At 36.2% G+C, this 20,149-nt stretch overlaps 1 protein-coding gene across 1 annotated transcript in view; it reads right to left on the minus strand.

Annotated features, from left to right (window-relative positions):
* Positions 1-20,149, minus strand: part of IQCH (IQ motif containing H) — a 79,295-nt gene that overhangs the window by 53,069 nt on the left and 6,077 nt on the right. The window contains exons 2-8 of the mRNA XM_019472370.1: positions 19,437-19,553; positions 18,981-19,078; positions 18,525-18,639; positions 13,902-14,024; positions 3,349-3,460; positions 1,912-2,040; positions 867-1,081 (exon numbers count right to left, since the gene is read on the minus strand). Of these exons, the coding sequence (XP_019327915.1) occupies positions 867-1,081; positions 1,912-2,040; positions 3,349-3,460; positions 13,902-14,024; positions 18,525-18,639; positions 18,981-19,078; positions 19,437-19,553 (909 nt within the window). The remainder of the gene's footprint in view (positions 1-866; positions 1,082-1,911; positions 2,041-3,348; positions 3,461-13,901; positions 14,025-18,524; positions 18,640-18,980; positions 19,079-19,436; positions 19,554-20,149) is intronic.

Raw genomic sequence — 20,149 nt, forward strand, 5'->3', positions numbered from 1 at the left:
AATGGGTAATATCCTGCCATATAAATGCAAACAAGGTAAAACTTGGAATAGAAATTTTCCTGCCTTTTAACAGAACTCCATATTTACTGGCAACTTTAGCTAGCAACTCATTAGCTCTGATTTTCAATCTGAGTGCACTATTTTCAAACTATTTTTAGGTAATTATTTTTATTTACATTAATAACTCATTGATTTCCCTTTCTCAAGTTTGGTTTATTTTTGATTTTCAGATCTCCTCAATGGCACAAAAGTCAAAAAGTCTGGAAAGATCAAGCAAAACTCCACTTAGTTTGCTATGGAACACAATAATTAGCCATAAAAAGAAATAAATGTCCCTTTTGCATGGGGATCAAGAACAATCAGCAAGCATTAAGCAGTCAAGGTCAAACTCCCCTATAGTCTTCTGTAAATATAACGGGAAACACTACATTTGCTTAACTGCAGTGAGGGAGATTTAGATGAGACATTAAAAAACTCTTTTATAACAGTAAAGATAGTTAGTTAAGCACTGGAACAGATGGCCTAGGGAGACTGTGGAGTTGCTATCACCGAAAGTTTTCAGAACATCTGTCCGCAATATTACAGGTACAGGTAATTCTGCCTGGAGGTCTAGATAACCTCATAACATCCTTTCTAGACTTATTTTCTAAGATTCTGTGAAAAAGCAGACAAGTTTAGGTAGAAGACTTCAGAAAGTAGAAACTGGCAATATACAAAGTATTTCCTACTTACTTCAATATTTACTAGCTTTGGTTCAAATCCTCCTGTACCAATTCAGTGATTTACAGTCACTTCTTAAACCATCTCTGGTAAATACAGTATTAAAAACATGACTAAAATACTTGTTATCCTCACTGTTTAAATACCTGTGTTTGAGAGGGAATCTGCAGGTCAGATTCCAACTGTTGAGCTGGATACGTCCATGCTGGCTTTGATTTCCTTGCTGAAACCATGGAACTGCTGGATGGAAGTGGTACAATGTTACCTTTACTAGAGAAGTATTTGCCATAAATTGCTTCCTTTGAGTTTGGGAAGGTGATGGTGTCAATATTCTCCGGGTCCACCCTACTACTAATCTCTCCTGTACCAAAGAAAAAAATTGATCGCAGGTTTCATTGTTAGAGGAAGTGCAATAACGGCATCAAATTGATACTCTACCACCTACCATTAGGTACTGGCATGCTCCAGTTTGCTCTCATGTCCAAGTGGGCTGCAATTTTCAGTTTTAATCTATAATGTTCCAAAGTTTGTAATATGCCAGCCAACAGTACACCCAGGATAACAATGTCTAAATATTAGCACTTATACTCCAGGTTGTTCCATACATAATTTTAGTTTTCAACCACCCCTTTTCATTAGGAGAACTTTTCAAATTTATGGGATCGCCACTGAGCCCACCGCTCATTTTGCTTACACTCTTTTCCATACTGATGTCACATGCCACAAGCAGCTGTAGCAACAACAGTTTTGAGTACACTTTGTGATAGATCAGAATCCCATTGCCCTGAGTATATTCACTTACTAGGAGTCATTCATTTAATCACACTGGCAAAATAGATGCTTGATCAGCTGTTGTAAGTCATGATAAGTTATGACTTACAGTAACACTGGCTTTACACTAACACCAGTAGTCAGATCTTCAGATTCAGGTGCTTAGAATTTGAAACATGCAGGTAGGAACCTACCAGGATTTCAAAAATGAAGAGGGACCAAATCCCCACAGGGATTAAGAAATCTGATTCCCATTCAGCTGCAAGACACAGGATGCTCATGTACATCTTTATGCACTTAGTATTCTTAAGAATTTGAGTGAGTGCTCATTAGACAGCTGTTTCCTTGTGAGATAAAACAAGGGCCTGAAAGTGAAGTTGGAGATGCACTTGATGGCTGTTATCAATCCTTTGCACTCACCTACAGCTGACTTCTTGTGCTGCTTGTGAAATTCATGGAAAGATGCTGCTTTGGATACAACAGGAGGTGTCTGGAGAGTTATCTTTGCTGCTGGAGGGATAAGCCTTAGTTCAGTTAGGCTCAGAATACCTACAAGAAGATGACATTACTGAACAATCCATATACATTCCAGCTATGAAAGAAAAAGAATTAGTAACAATAAAGAAAGAATTAGACAAAGGCAGACTCAAGTTCTTCCAATTCCAAATCAAAACTAGAAAAGCAGCAGTTTTCTTTTATTGAAAGATTCTTATCTTTCAATATTTTACCTTCAAGGAAGGTGACCTTTGTCTATAAAAATTGACAAATACATGAAACATATTGTAATGGTGCCGATTATGAGAAGGAATTATGTGCTTGTACAATGGCAATTTAATACGCAGAATGGATGAGAACTAACTCTTGTAAAGCACAATATAATCATGTAATCACGAATATGGACTGATTACTAAAAAAGTCCAAGTGTAGATCTAGTTAAGATTGAATGATTAATAACCAGACATTAATCATGACTGTTTATTTTGACCATGTTTTGTAGTCATACAAGAACCCTCCATTACACACAATTCTTCTTTCCAATAGCAACTGATCTCTGCGAATTACAAGTGTCATGGTTTAACCTCAGCCAGCAACCGAGCACCACACAGCTGCTCGCTCCCTCTCCCCCTGCCAGTGGGATGGGGGAGAGAATCGGAAGAGTAAAAGTGAGAAAACTCATGGGTTGAGATAAGACCAGTTTAATAATTGAAATAAAATAATAATAATAATAATAATACTACTACTACTACTACTACACAAAGCAAGTGATGCATAGTGCAATTGCTCATCACCTGCTGACTGATGCCCAGCCAGTCCCCGAGCAGCGGTCACCCCTCCCCCGGCCAGCTTTCCCCCAGCTTTATATACTGAGCATGACGTCACATGGTATGGAATGTCCCTTTGGCGGCTGTGCCCCCTCCCAGCTTCTTGTGCACCTCCAGCCTTCTCAGTCCGTAGAGCATGGGAAGCTGAAAAGCCCTTGACTAGTGTAAGCACTACTTAGCAACAACTAAAACATTGGTGTGTTATCAACATTATTCTCATCCTAAATCCAAAACACAGCACTGTACCAGCTACTAGGAAGAAAATTTACTCTATCCCAGTCGAAACCAGGACAACAAGATAACCAACTTAGGGAGGATGATGCTCAACATAACATATGCTATGTCCTACATTAGCTCCCACATGGAGTAAGTAGTCTGAAGTTGATCGCTACCCTTTGCAAGATTTGAGATCACAATTCTTACAAGTTTTGAGGTGCCAGAAAATTTGATTACCAGATACCTGCTGCAAAAAGCAAACAACACCGCTTATGTAGCATACATCTGTGTATTATCCAGGTAGGCTTCTGTGACTCACCTTTCCTTCTATCTTCTTCTAACAGGGGTAAGGGAGAACCCATGTGGTGAGAGGCAGGCAAACCGCAAAGGTTGCTAACTGTATGACCTTTCCCTATCTTCTGACTACACATCTAGGAAGAGACAGAATCTTCTTTTAACAAAGAGAAATCCTGGATTTGCAAAGACACAATAATAAATAATAAATATAATTTCTGCTATGAATAGTTTCATTAAGATTTAATAATGTAACAGTACAAGCACTGCTTTTACTACTTAAGAACATGCTACAGTATTGTCTACTGTCATTACTTTAGTAATTTTAAATAACGTTAATTAAATCCAATTGATGTCTTGTGACTTCTGCTATGCAAAAATCAGTATACTAGTTAATAAAGGAATCACAAGAAGTTTGCTCAATTTTAATGAGTATAGTGTAAACATAGTATTTCTTGACAGAACAGTCTTTAAATATATAAAATGCATAGACAGGCAAGGTACCAGAAAGAAAAGGAAATATCACAAATCAGGGAAAAGTATCACAGACTTCTGAAGTTTCAGGGTTCCTCGAGGACAGCAGGGAATGACACAGCCTGATAATGTGATGTGGAAACATGTGCCACACTGGCTATGCTAATGTGGGTATTAAAGTTCCCTTACTTACCCAATTAACCTGTGCTTGCCTGAAAAAACGGAACCTGCTGGTTCTAAGTGCCAGGAATTCAAGCAGTGACACATATCACTTTGGGATAGTGATATCATGTGTCTTACTGTTACGTTTATTATCGCACATATAGAGCATTGCACAGGGAAAATAATATATTGCCACCTTACACTTCAGTATTATAAATACAAAAACTCTGTGTTATCATCTAACATTTTTTTCTCTCTCCAATATGCTAAGTATCTTCAGTTTCTTTCTGACTGAGAATGCACATACTATTCCATTTGCAATGTGGGTTATACTCAACTCCTAAAGAAACAGAGCGCTAGATATTCAGTGGGTTTAAATCATTACAGCACATGCAACTTCAAGGCAAGTAACATCATTGAAATCTCTCACTTGACGATAGCGAACCACCACTAGCAGAAGATTATATTGTTTTCCCTCACCTGGCTGACGCTAGAAAAATGAGACAATGACAAACCTAGAGACACATGAAAGATTCAACTTAAATAAACTCAAATGTTTTATGAAGCAAAAGGAAAATTTAACACTAGTCTATCAAACCTTACTCTTGTCAACAGACTTTTGGAAATCTACATAAAGGTTTCTTAGTTTTAGCAGCTAAACCACCTAGGGATCGGGTGTGCTCTAATATATGATGCTCAGAACTTCCTCTGCAATTGCAACTCTGCAACTTTACGGGATCTCCAGTAACTTTCACGCTGGATTGAGGCAACACAAGGAGGAAGCGACTAAATTTGAATGAATAGGGTAAATAAGTGCCAACACACAGGTGTGAATATATTATCAATCTCAAGAAAAAGGAGGTAGTTGGAGGGGCATAGTGGGTCTTTGAGCAAACAGGAAAGCCAGCAGGCAGATTGGACAAGGAAAAAGACCTGGGGGCAGCAGGGTTAGGAAAGAACATTGGGACAGGCCAGACAAAGAGCCTGGCAGATAGGCTGGGAGCCTGGCAGAGAATGAGGCAGATAAGACTAGGATATGTTCTGGAAGCAGTCTCAGGAGACAATCACAAGGAACAGAAAGACTGGGGCAAGATAAAAATGGGAAAAGGGGAAACGGGAGCAGACTGGGAAAAGGAAGCAAACAGCGTTGTATGCAACAGGGCACATCTCCCTCACAATTTGGAGTGGACCTCAAGATCCCAGAGTCTCATCTTTAGTCAGCAAATAGCTATGAAGCCAAATAAAAAAAATGTCCCATGCTTTTGTGGGTGACAATCTGTTAGCAGTTACTCCATTAGTCTAATGGTTAGAAATTCTTACATTACATAGAAATGTTTGAACCTTACTCATGAGCTATATGGAAGACAACCTAATGCCGTGTACTGGAAATTTTTTTTATTTGCTTTTTAAAAAATTATTTCATTATGAATTATAAACTACCTTAAAATAATATTAAATACATAAAATCAGAAAGCTAGGAAATATTGATAGATCTGCAAAATGGGAATAATGGTATTTACCTCTTTTATAAAGCACATTGGGACTTCCTGGTTTAAAATACTAGGTTTTAATGACTGATTATCATGCTTGTGTACAGCTTTCAGTACAATAGGATCCAGGCCATGATTGGGATCTTTGAGCACTGTTGTGTCATAATTAGCGAATAACATCAACCATCAACTTTATAGAAAGGGATAGGCAATTCTAAAGAACTGCTTACAAACCTAATAGGGAAATGAGATAGATCAAAATAAACTATTATAATTTTTCCTCCCAATTTGTATAACAACACTGTCCACAGGAGACATTAGGGAGATAGAAAATATATATGCTTTATCATAATAGAGAATCTTTCAGATAAATCTTTCAGGCACTCATTTTAGTTGTGGCCATTATGAAGCATTATGCTTTAAGGGATCTAGATGTATGAATCTTCATGTCCTTGTGTTCCAAGAAAATTGCAATAAGCATATAACAAAGATTAACTTTATACCAGCTGGCATGTAAGTGGCTTGATACTGAGAAAAGGGAATAATAAACCACACTTTTCTACTCACTCTCAGCCCCAGCAGTTTGTTGAGGACACAACAAAAATGTACAAAAAGAAAGAAATTAAATTAAACAGTGACTCCATTTTCAGGCTATTGCTATTGTACCAGTAAAGCAGCACTGATTTTACTATTGGTCAGTTTTATCCTAGTTTAAATCCCAGGAGTTTTGTCATGATAAACAGCACTATGAAACATATGTATTTCATTTGTGTTCACAGAGATGTAATAAGCTACAAAGAAAAGCAATTCAGGTGCAGCTTAGAGGTGCTTTCTTTTTTTTTTTTTAACTGGAGATAGATATTTAATTCTTCTTTGCTGTATCCTTTAATTTCCATAAAGTCCATGGCAGGTGTCATGTTGAAACAAGGACAGATGCAACTGTAATGTAATTTAAGCTCTCATTTACACTACGCAATGCCACTATCATTCACTTCATTACATAGTACAGGCAACATAGAGGAACTATGGAGCTGACCCAAAACAGTTACCTACGAAAATTCCACCCAGTCTGTACACCCTTCTTCTATGTTCTTTCAGCATCCTATTTGCTGCATTGGCTGCCCTCTTGAAGACTTCAGTGAGATATCAAAGCAAAATTTGACAAAATGCTTTCATCCTTCAGTTATTTTCACCAAAATTAAGCCAACTCAATTACAACAATAAGATCTTAAGAATAATAAAAATAATATTAAGTATTGCAAGAAAAAGGTTTACTTTTAGCATCATTATATAGTTTTATTACCATTATTCAGTGATTTAACTTAAAAAGATATTTAAAAGATTGCATCTTTGTAAAAGGTTTTCAATAGACTTCCATCTGCTTATGTCAGCGCAATATAAAACCTTAACTCACACCTACAGCTTTTATGGCATAAACACAAAACCTAGTGAATTTAATACCACATATTCCAGAACTGGCAGCTCCTAACTAGCACTTTAATGTTTGTAGTGTAGATAGACCCAAAACAGCATGGAAGCAAAGGATCTCGCCCTATACAACACTAACCTGTATGCACCTTACCTGCTTCCTCTCTGGCAGAACCCAAGCAACCGTTACTGCTATGAGGTGATTGGAACCTCAAACATTTTCCTGCATGAATAATGTCTTCCAGTGAAGTTTGTTATCAAGATTATGATTCAGCAAGTATACTTTACTGAAGTCAGCACACAGCCTTCATCATGGCTACTTTTAAAGTACAGTTTTATAGGGCTGGAAGGGAGCACTTAATTTGCAGTGCAGACTAAGGCTTACTTGCCTGATAATACGCTTGGAGTGTGCTGAAAAACTATTTTTTTATTTCAAGCACTTCTGAGTGTAATTAATCTGGGACATGAGAAAAACAATTCTATTACCCTTTCTAAAGTGTTTTTCTCCTGTGGATAAACCTCTCCCACTTGATTTTTTTCTTTTTGCTTCATTTTAAATAGGGCACTTGTTGTAACACCACAGGGATTTTCCGATTAGTTCTCTATTTGTTTTCTTTTTACCTAGACAGCAATATTTAACTAGAACAACTTCTTTTTTAAAATATGTTTATAAATGTTTTTCCCCCAGTAAAAGAATAGAGACTAGTATTAAATACAGAGAAAAGATGAGTACTATCATGTATCAAAACTACAGTTTATCAACCAGGAAGATTAGATAGATGAGATTTGGTAAGTAAATATCAGAAAACCAGAGAGCTTGATAGTAATGGTAGAAAAGGTATATAACAGAGTAATCTGTCCTTTCATTATTATCTCCTCCAAATTGCTATCTACCTTCGTATTTTTTATTAAGAAGTTCCTATCAAGATTTGATGTACACAGTTCATAATCCCTATAAAGGGAAGGAGGAAGCATAGCAAAATAAAATCAGTGGAACTAAGGTCAGTTGTCAATATGCTCAGGAAACTGGCAGGTAAGAGCTTGTATAAGGCAAGTCTAAGGGAAACTGGAACTCCTTTGAATGGTCTGTTCCACAGAGAAAATGTACTACAGAAACAAGCTCAAACTATTCCAGAGATGAAGCACGATAGGAAGGATAGCAAGTTACCAAAGTTGATAAATCGTATGTTCTTCATTGATCACAAAAGAAGACAAAAGCACACAGAAAACAGAAAATGGGCATACTGATGACTGCTTCTTGTTTGCTTAAACAGGTAAGACAAAATGAGATGCAAGTAGGAAGAAACTTCTGGGTAATAAAAAATGACATCATTAAGTACATTCATAATTATCATTCAAAAAGCAGCTAGTTATGAGTAGAATCAACTCACTTAATTGTAGTGCAAAAGGGAAGAGGTCTCAGGCTACCTTAAGGGCAAAACAGATCAGATAGTGCTCAGAGGTTTTCAAATCGTCTGGTCCTGATAAACTCTATTTTATTTTTTTTATATATATATATATTAAAAAAACCAACAGTCTAAAGCAATCTCAGAACTGCTGCTGGGACTCTTGTGAATGGGAAACATACTAGAATACTGGAAAAAAGCATAGTGCCTATCTTTAGAAAGGGGCAAAGGATGTGTTGAGAAATTCTAGCCCTATTGGTTTAACTAGAATTCTTGGAAAAATTCTTAAACAAATAACCAAACAAGCTAATTATAAACATCTGGAAAGTAACAAATAAATGAGCAACTTGAACCTGTCAAGATCAAATTTGTCAGACCAATCTAATTTTTTTCTACAACAGGTTAGCAAGTGTTGTCAATAGGGGAAAAAAAGTACTACTTTTTGACTTTAGCAAGGCTTTTGAAGCTACCTGATCATGGTATCAAATAAGCAAGCTAAGAAAATATGGTTTAGACAAACTTACTTTAAGAGAGATGCAAAGCTGCTTTGATAACTAATTCAGAAAGAATTTTTATGTCAGTATGGAAGGATACTGAGAGCCTTCAATGGGCCTGTCCCATAAGTGGTTACAAATCAACAGAGCCTGCTGTTCATGCAGGAGGAGGAGGTAAGTTTTGAGCACTGAGAGAAAATCAGTTCAGACTGTAAAAAACTCAAATGGAGTAAAGGCAGAGGTGCTAAGTAATTTTCACTCTTTGCTTTCAATCACAGAATCATAGAAATAATAGACATGTTGGTTAGAAGGGCTCTCTGTAGGATATCAAGTCCAATCTCGAGTCTACTACCCACATTAGATCAGGTCAGCTTTGGTTTTGTCTAGATAAGAATTACTGTAGGATTTCATTACATTTTATAGTTTTATGGCCTTACTGTCTAAACTGATGTATTTTTTCTGTGTTGATTTACACGCTAAGCAGCAAAGCAAGGAAGCAGTATCAAAGAATAGTTTCACTCACACTTCCATTGTCTATCAGTTTCTACTGGGAAAAAGGATCTTGTTCTGACAATCAAGCCAAATAATCTTAGTAATAAATAGTAAATAAAGAAAGCGTTTAACTCCGGTTCCAAATAACCTAATTTTGGTCCTCCGAGTCTAAGAACCAGCATGTGGAATTCAATGCAGAAATACTGAATGCTAAGTAAAGGACAAATTCTCACCAGTGTCAGTGGAACTATTCTAAAGTCAGATGAGTCAAATTTGTCTCAGTCTCTGTAAGAGATTTAAAATAGGAACAATTTTTATGACTGGTTGTCTTTTTATTCAAGAAAATTTCTGAGTAGGAAAATTATATAGAAAATTAAAATTTGTCCTTCTCATTCCGATTTACATGGTCCAGCATTTTATGGACCTAATGATTAATACAGTTTCCCTTAGATGTAATACTAAGATATTCATACATATTATTTCCCTCAGATTTTGTTTATCTACAAAAAATAAAGTCCAATTTAAATGGAAAGGCCAACATTAAACTTTCAATTTGGAGCAACTAGGCATCTTTAACAACAGGTCTTATGTTATTCTTACCTACTTTAAGCTCTTAAAGTAACCAGAGATGGCTCTGAACTGTCAATTTTCCATGTACTTAGAAAAATCAAGCTTTGCTCCTTTGGTTGCCTACTGCTAGGCAATCAAATCAAATATCTTCCAGATATTTACCTCTATCAAAATTCTGCCATAACAGGTGCAAGAGAGACTAGATGGAGAACTTCGGTGAATCCCACATCTGCTTTTTGAAAAAGGCAGCAGAAGCAGCACAGAAGGAAGTAGGAAAGATAATTGCTGGCTTGAACTACAATACATTTTACTTGTGGGCGAAGGGCCAGCTTACACGAGGCAGAACATGCAGGACCAACTTATTGGAATTCAGGGGTGGGCCTCCATTCTTGTCCGGAGACAGCTGTAAACCAGCAGCCCATAGCATCACAATCAGGCACTGAGTTTTGTCAAAGAATGCTGATATGTACAGAAACAGCTTCAGCAGTTTCGGCTGCACCCCTACCTAGCAAAATGACAGTCAATCTCCAATTCCAGATGACAAGAACTGGATAAAAACTTAAAACAAATGGTGACCTTTCAAAAGATTAATTTGTTTACCAACAAAATGTTCTACATTTGTCATCTGAGATGGGGGTGACCTTCACATTCCCATTTCTAGGTTGAAAGGATGCTGACTATAGTCATCTGTTAAGTTAACTCTATCTCACCAATTATTTCCTTTTTATTTTTAGTGACAAGAAGATTTTATTAATATATTCGTGATTACATACCATAATACAAATGCAACAAGCTTATTTTGAATTACTGTGGTGTAACATCGATTTAAGTCTCATTCTGCTACCACTGCCAAATTATGCTTTGACTGTGATTATACCCATACACATAAGTTTAAAACACAATCAGGTTCTGAGGACCAGAAGACCTGTTTTTCTTCTACAACTTGTTCTAGTCACTTGAAATGAAAAGAATTTCCCTGCTTTGCCTTACTTTATAATTTTGGAAATGAATAGACCTTCAGTGATAAGCATTAGTGATTAGCATGATGCAAATACTGAATAAAGAATGAATAACTGAGGATATGATTAGAATGGCTGTGCTCAAATAAGTTAGCTTAAAAAAAAAAACCCCACCACAACACAGAATCACCATCATCACCATTAGAGCCACACTATATAAGATGCAACTCATAAAGGCTAGAAATCATCACCATATTAAATTCTACCTCATGAATAAATTAAAGGGTTCCTAAGTTTACAGTATAACATACATTTATAAGAAAACAAGGACCAAAAAGTGCCAGTATAATTCTATAAAAGAACAGCAGTCCTATGAAAATGAAAGGTGCACTTGTGAATCTTTTCTACATTGCAGCAGTTCATCAGAATTATTTTTGCTGCAATTCAGATTACTATTTGCTTTGCTAGATACTCCATGGGAAGTATACATATTTAATAATTATCTACTCATCATTTTTCATTTGTTATCCAGATATAGGCTACAAAATAAAGTGATGCCCAGTCTGCCCATGGTGTTTCAAGCAGAATTACAGTCCTCATTTTAAGATAACTACAGAACTTTAAAGAGGATGAAACATTAGTGCTTATCAGACCCAAAAAAGTACAAAAGGGCAATAATTAATTGTTCTTAGTCTCTGTCATAAAATCCAGCGTCAGCAACTTTATAATACCGAAAGAGCAAGAAAAGATGACATTTTTCATGAAACAATGAGATCCTCACTAATAATTTTTCAAACTACTCAAATGGCAGGATAATAAAAAGTCCATGTAGATTTGTGCTTGACCTATCTAGTCACCTCAAAACCAGTGTGTTTTTAATCTCATCACATTTTTAAACGCTCAGGTCTCCTTGAAAACTCAGATGCTGACAACTCTTGGAAAAAACCTGAATGCAGTTAACCAAGCAATTAGGTTTTAATTTACTTCAATGAGAGTCCTTCTGCCACTGATTTTTTTTGGAGATAATCTTTGAACTTATGTACATATGTAGGGCATGTACACGGGTATATGCATGTGTGTGTGCCCACATGTGTGTGTACAAATATTGCCCTCTAATGGCTGACTAGTAAAAACAGGGTAAGTAGCACCTAACTTAATTCTTAAGGCTACTTTAATTTGGGGGGGGGGGGGAATCAATTAAAGACCATGTAATTTTAGACCTACAACTACACATAAATTTATTTTAGTTACTATTGGTGATCTATAACTATCATTCCTCTAAGTGCTAGCATAGATCACATTTAACAAAAATGCCTTAATTCACAATCTCAGTAGTGGATTTTGTAAATCTAACTGCAAACTTTTATCCCCAGTGAAGCTAGAATATTTCAAAACACAGATTGTGTCATGGGATTCAAAAACTTCTAAAAAGTATTTACTTCAGTAAATGCTGTAGAATAAATTAGAGATAGGAAATACCTACTTGCTTTTTCAGCCCATCTCCCTGTCATAAACAGTTCCTTAGCAACTGTAAATATGTATCAGAGAGCTTGACTAATTTTCACTAAATGTTTGTAATTTAAGTTTTCTCTGATCAGTATGTTTCCGTGAGAGTGGTAAAACACATGGCTCTCTGCAGTAGTATAATATTCCTCTCTGTGAGTGTTTTAGAGTGGTTCTAAAAAGCTATTAGCCATGATGCTTTTTTCTAATTAACTCTATATCACAGGGTTAGACAAATCACCTCTTAGTCTGGGCAACAGCTTTCAAAAATAATTTTTTATAAGTGGCAGCTTACAACTGTGCCATTCACAGATTCTGTTTATGTTGTTTAAAACCAAATACCCTAGAATTTCTCTTATAGCACTGGGCTTGCTGCATAATGCTTTATTACATAAATTAAATTGTAGAAGAGCATCCTTGTGCGAGACCATTGGGCATATTCTTTCATGTGGACCACAGTGCTGTGCTAAATTTGTAAACATAATTGATCTTTGGAGGGATGCCTGTGCCTATTAATTTTTTTTAAAAGCATACTTTGCAGAAAATATCATCTTCATGTTCATTTGCTTATTTAAGAGGAGCAGTGGTTGCAGAACACAAATTTGGAAGAATCAAAATTTATCTTGCACAACTTGAACATTCTCAGACCAGAAAGAATAGAGAAGGATGATTTGATGGATATTAGTCAGGGTACTCTTAGGAGAGCATGTGGAAGTGCTCAGTCTCAGCTTTGGTAGATAATTGTTTTGTACTAAGGGAAACAGCTTGACTAAAGATAAAAGAAAGGCTGTGCTTCAGAATACCTTGTAGCTTGACAGTGAGGATACTTGGGATCTACAAGACATGGAAATATCTCTATATGGAAAGGAAGGAGCTGAATCTGTCCCTCACATTCCAAAGTAAGTGCTCCCAGCATGGAGCTAAGAAGTAGAAATCTACATTCCCTCCCAACCCATGTCAGAAAAATAAGATGTAAACGACACCTAAATTCATGTAGTCACTCTAGGATTCTCATTCTCTTTCAGTATAACTCCCATTTTTTTGATTCAGTGACACTGATTTCTGGTCAGTGTCAGCAATCATGTGGCAGGATTGCTTTTTAAAAAAAAAAGTCGATTAAAAAGAGCATCAAAACAAAGTACAAGCATTTTTCACTAATTCCTAACAATCCTGTTATTTGAAAACAGAATGTATTCTTGTCTTTTTAAAAACTGGCCATAGAATGAACAACTGAAAGCCCATTCTTGTCAGCAAAACCCCTTTTACTTCTTCCTTGATCTGTGGGTCACATCCTAAACTCCACAAGCTCCAGTTTGCTTATCTTCACTTCCTGATTTTACTGAGATTACTTAACCATGCACATTCCCCTGTATACTTATACTTTTGCTGGATTGGGGTCTTGCTGCCTAAACCTGTTATGCTACAGGTTTGTTTTCCCCAGTATTGTCACTCAAAATGTTTTGATCATTACATATCAATGTCAAAAAGTAGGAAATTAAGAGGTACTTAAAGTATTTTTTTTTTTGTTTAGGTCTAATATGTATTAACTTTAATAGAGAAAAGTAATGCATATAGTAAGCCCATAAGATAAGTTACTTACAGGAGCAGATTTTTTCTTAGTTATAAGTGGCAGCCTAGTCTCATAGTTCTGTTGTTTTAAAACAGCTGTATTACTGATGTTCTCTGGGTCAAGCATAATTTTCATATCCATTTCCAGCTGCTGCTGCAATATATAATATGCATAGTCTTAAAATAACTGCACTAGGACAGAAGTGTTTATAAGCAGGAATTGGCTAAGATGTTAATAAATTTGCAAAATGATGATACAAATTCATGTTATTTGAGTGTCCAAACAGAACTGATCAAACAATGAAAAAGTGCCTTTTGATTAGATGGGTGACTTAGCAAGGCATACAACTACTATCCACATATGCTTTTGCCAAAATTCAGTCAGTCAATTTCATTACAAGCTCTGAAATTTCCAAATTTGTGCACCTTTGAGTTAAACTTTGAGCAGAAAGGACAATCAGGTTTGACTCACTTGATTAACATACGTAATTTGTGAATACCATTTACCTGTGTTATAACAAACTTTTTATACACACCCTATCTATTGGGAGGGTGTTGTATGTGCATTCTTCCCACAGATGACAATAAGAGTCCAATCTACCTTGGCCATGTTTGCAAGAGACCTTAATTCATGAATCATTGACCTGATGGACCAGAACAGCTTCTTTGGATCGGTTATGGCCCATTGACTCAATGCAGACAGAGCACTTGCTTATAAGTAAATGAGGAAATAAAAAATCCTTATAGTGGTAAGAATTAAAACATAGTAGCTTCTTAATGTACTGTATTACATGCATGGAATGGATTCAACTATTTTGCTAATAAAAATTATTATTTAAATCCCGATGGACAGAAAAAGACTTTTAAAGTTACTTCTTGTTATAAGAAGCATCTAAAGCACACACTTTTTCTATAAAAGCCAGAAGTGATGCCATATATTTTTACTAGAGTAGAAGTTTCTTAAGTTGAAGACATTTTGGTTCATCTTAATGCATGGGCTTTAGTTTATAACTGGATCTGTATGAAGTGTAGTAGTATCTCCCAATACTTTTATTGCAATAACGTTGCTAACTATACTCTACATCCAACAGGATTTATTTACCAACCAGTGCCAAATAAGGAAGAAACCTCAAATGGCAGAAACTAATGTATCACCAGAAAAGTCAACAGACCTAAGGCAATTCAGAGGAGCTGGGGGCCTGGCAGTGTATGTGCTTAATTCCCATTACGTGGATACGGGAATACAAAAAGCTCCCTTACACAGTAAGATCCAACTAAACATATTTATACACAAGAACTCTCTGCTGATACTTCTATTACATAAACATAAAAAAGGAATTTATGAGACTTCTGTTTTTTTAAAAACAAAATATGCTATAAAAAATGTGAGAATCATTAGAGGTATATTTGACTTATGAAACAATTGTATTACTTTGTGAAAGCACTAAAAATGGTTTAATTTATTTATCTGCACAATATATTCTCTTCTTTTGATAATAATTACAAGCAGATGTATCAATGAGATGCTCATTTAGATTTGGGTTTCTAAGAACAAAAGTTATTATCCAAGCCAATTACTCTTTTACCCACATGGCTGCACAGAGACAGAAAGTTCAATTTTCACCTTGTCAGTGATTTTGTGGTATTTATTTTATTACTATAACACACCGCTGTACAGAAAGGAAACTGCTTGTGCTATTAAACAAGAATTGGGGGAAAATTGAGTACCTTCTCAATTAAAATAGGAGATGATTCACAATGCAGACTCCCCACTCAGACTGACAGTGGAATGATCAATGCTGGAGTGGCAGATTTCACACAGGATAACAAGAATTGAAATGCTTAATAAAAAAACTGATAAAAGTTACTTTGTCAGCTTAGATGTACGGCAAGTGACAGTTCTACATTTGCAGAAGCTGGAGCAGATGGTATCATGGGTCTCTTCCATCTACATTATTCATCCATCTATTATCTGAAGTCTAAAATTTAAGCTATCTTGAACCATCTTGAGGTAGAACAAGAAAAAGATGAGAACTGCAGGGCAAATAGTGCATTATTACTAATATAATGCTCAACGAGAATGAGAATTATTGTGCTTAATTATTAACACGGAATATACTGGAGTAAACAGAACAGGTTGACATGTTCAGTACAGTTAAATGGTTCAAATCTTGTTCTACTTCAACACAAAAGTCGTTTCAGAATGGAGTGCATTTTTATCATGTAGTAAGCCAACAAATCTGATTCACTAGGTAATTCTGTTTTGCAGATGCATGTGGTGCATGGTTTCCAGTAGAGTCCTATTCCTTTACGAACGGACTACATTATATTAATCTTTGAAACAATCTGTATTATTGGTAACTAAACCACTTTTCATATCTAGCTATTTATGTTATTTGCATATTCTAGAGCCCCCTAGAAACATCTTTTCATTTATATCTTTAACTCTTAATGATGAGAGAATGTTAACTCCTACTGTGTATTCAGAATGTCACAGAAAGTATCAACTTCTAGAAAACAAAAAACAAAAAAAACCCCTAAAACCAAAGCTGCACAAACATCAGTTCGGGTGTTTTCAATTAAGCATGTTTTTAAAAAAAAAAAATTGAACTTATACACCTACCAGTTATGGATAACAATGTTTTTTCAGCCATTGCTATACAGAGGCTTTACAATTACTGCATGAGGAAGACACCTTTTTATGGTTCTTACAACACATGGGGGGGGGGCGCACGCGGGAAGGGGGGAGACAGTGCTTCACAATTCCCCCTATGAGCTAGATTTGCAGAGTCTTATCCGGCTGCTACTATGACTCAGAAATACTGTATGTGTGAGTAAACAATAATTTTAAGCCTATTCTGACACCTGTGGGCAAGCTATTTCCCATATGACAAGTATTCTAGCAATGTGTATGTGAAAATAGCATCTGTGCTTATTTGACTCCAACCTTGTTTCATCCTAACTGCTACAAACACAACTTATGCTCCATTTCTACTCTTGCACGGCATACTATGGACTGCAAAGCACAAAAATACTACTGTGTGAATTATTAACTTCTCTCAGAACCACTACGAGTTGAAACGTTGATTTCTTCAAGCCTATGTAGGTAGAAATACTGTCTGCTAACGGAAAACTATTCAGTTCTCTAATATTTCCTTTGAGTGGAAAGGAATTTTGAAAAACACCAAAGAATGCTTAAAAAGCCCAAACTGTTTATAGCTACAAGTAAGGAAAAGACAGGAAGTAAGGAATTGTAGGTGATAATTTCCCAGCTGGATTTCACAACTATTTAATAATAAAAGCCTTCTATGTTGGCATGCTGGCCGTGTAGAACAGCTGGCAAAACAGCACTGTTTGCCATTTTCTTTATAATAGGAAATTAGGGCTAGCTTGTGTGTCACTGGATATGCATTTCTAAGCAGATGCCATAGATATCAGAAATGAAAAGACAAAGAGAAAGTCAAGGCAGGACAGAGCATGTGTTCCACTGTAAATTAAGCTCATTGCTGCACATGAAGAGTTGAAAGACCATAGATAATACAGAGTTTATAGAGTAGCTGAACTCTGGTAATTTTTTTCCCCTCACAATGTAAGTGTATTCATATAGGACAGGGTTGGAATACCATCTGGAAAAAAATCAGCGATCTCATTGCACCTAATCCATCATTTCAAGAGCAAGCAATGTTTTAATACTACTTTATATTGGGATTTCTTTTACAAAGATAATCAGCAATATAAGTCTTAGGCTGCTCATTCTAGTTATACCATTTCAAGTAGCTTCAATCCTTAGCTTCTGGTAAGTCTCTGAACTACAGAGAGCCTCTTCTTAAGGTTCTCTCTCACTCAGAGTTCCCTTGAATTTAAACAGTAATAACCCAAAATTGTGACAGTGGGTATTTTTCAATTCAACTAATTACCTTCATTTGTTTTTAAAATATGTTTGAGGAAACCACCTTGAACTCACCAGTCAAAATTCACAGCTTAGAATAAAAAAGCAAAAATACTTCAGATACAAACATTTTAAGAAGGCTTTAAATGATTTTACAAGGATTTAATTTATAAAAACAGCGAAAAATCAGATTTCAAGAAGAAAACCTATATTTATCATAGAGATGACTACCCTATACATGAACAGAAGTCTTTCCTACAATTTGCCAAATCTTTTATGCAAAAACAAAAGAACCACTTTTAGTCTCAAACAACACAAACATTTATATCTGTGCTCATGCTATTCCAATATATAGTTCCATTTATTTTAGACACGTTACTTGCAGAATTGCAGTTAAGCATACAGTATTTGCAGGACTGGGACCTTAAAGCCAAACAAAGACCTGGTTTCAGAACTCTTTAACAATATACTCGGGGGGGGGCAGGGAGACACACCAAAGAATGGAAGGCTTGTGGATGCATCCATGATAATACTGAAGTCCTTCCTAACTTTTTTATCTGGACTGTGAAGCTGGGAGAAGGCTCCTATCTCTCAGCCTGCTCATTCTACTGACAATCTAACACTTTCAGTCATAGATGGTATATTATCAAAAACTGAATCCATGTGGAGTCAGAACATAACTTTACGGGATCAACTGGTAACCTACAAGACACCAGCTTTATTTAATGAGGTCTCTGGCAGAATAAGTAGTATGTTATTTCAGACCTGTGAACTTTGAGAAACACGTAGTGCTGATTTGCTGTATGCCTGGACAGTCACGGGCTCAACAGGTACTCGTGGTAAAATAAGCTGTTTCTGAGAAGCACCAAAATGAAGGCCCCTGATTTAGAAAGAAACAAACAGTGAGGTTTTTAAAAATTACTTTGATTTTACCTATTAAACCCATACTGCTTCCATGTGGTTGAATCTGAAAGACTGTATTTTTATTTAAATTTGTGTTTAGCAAAAAATTCACAGGAGTTAGCAGAAGGTTGCTGTAGCTACTCAGAACTGCATTTATTTTTGTATTGTTTTTTAACTTAAAATAAAACCAAAATGCAAATGACCAAAATAACCTCGCCAGGGCCAATACTCGCATTTGCTTTACCAGTTTCTGATACCACAGTTTTTCTGTCTTGCTGCTTGCATTTGTCTCTGCAATAAAACAGCTGTTTCACTTACCATTTAGGGGGCTCTTTTGAATGTACTTCTTTATTATCAGTAGAAGAAATAGTTAACGCTTGTCTGTTTAAATCATGTAAATAATTTTCAGCATGTTTCTGTTAGAAGGAAAAAATAATGTTTAAACTATTACAAAGGTATGAGGGATATTAAATTTATTTAACTCAGCTAATTTAGCAATCCAGATCTTCATTTGACTGAAAAGTTGATAGGCTTTGTGCTTCTGTTGGACTAAATCCAATTTTGGCCAATGGTACGAGGCACAAGATCAGTTAATTCTGGTGACCCAAAAGAGGAAGCCATCATTCTGAACTGTAATGTCTGATGAATCCCATCATTTGCTAATCAGAAAGGGATCTTGCAGGATGATAAATACATGGCCCCATGTACTCTAAGTGAATTACTGAGAGATCTCAAAAACTGAATCGTCTTCTGGATCTGCTCCATTTTACTTACTCTCAGCCCAAGTTCAGTTCTTTCAATTGCTGTTTTGAGGTCGCTAATATCCACAGCTTTTACATTTCCTTTCAAGTTGATATTTTTCACTTCACACTTCTGAAGGTCATCTTGAACCTAAAAAGCAAATTATGACAAAAAATCATACCCATAACCAAAACCCATGGGATTATGTAGCAAGATTTAATCCAGATTAAATGCTTCCTAAACACAGGAAAGAAATACATGCAACTTCCCATACTTCTGTACTTTTATAAATAAGAGAATACAAAGCCAATGACTATAAAGCCATCGATTGTAGAAAACCTGAAAAAAGTTAATTTTAAAACAAATCTCACAAAACAAAGGCAATAAACTTCAGGACTGAGGTCCTTTGCCAAAGAATGATGTTTCCTTACACATTTCAAACATCTCTCTTGGCATAGATAGCTTAACTATGCAGGAATCTCAAAAGTGTTAACGAGGGACTGAGAAGTAGAGGCAGCCTGTGAGGAGATCATGTCAGCCCACGTCAGAAACATATATTTACACTGCGTTAACTAAAAAATTCAAGGGCTCATTGTGCTAAGAATCATAACACTCACAAAGCCCAAGCCCTCATCTAAAATTCACCGGCGACACCGCAGCCGCTCCCTCCTCATGCAAAGCCTGAGCCCTCCCGTCCCCTCAGCAGCAGGCCGCGCCGCCCGCGCCTCAGCCGAGGCGTGAGGCGG

The sequence above is a fragment of the Aptenodytes forsteri genome, unplaced genomic scaffold, assembly GCF_000699145.1.
Source record: "Aptenodytes forsteri isolate BGI_AS27 unplaced genomic scaffold, ASM69914v1 Scaffold83, whole genome shotgun sequence".
Lineage (NCBI taxonomy): Eukaryota > Metazoa > Chordata > Aves > Sphenisciformes > Spheniscidae > Aptenodytes > Aptenodytes forsteri.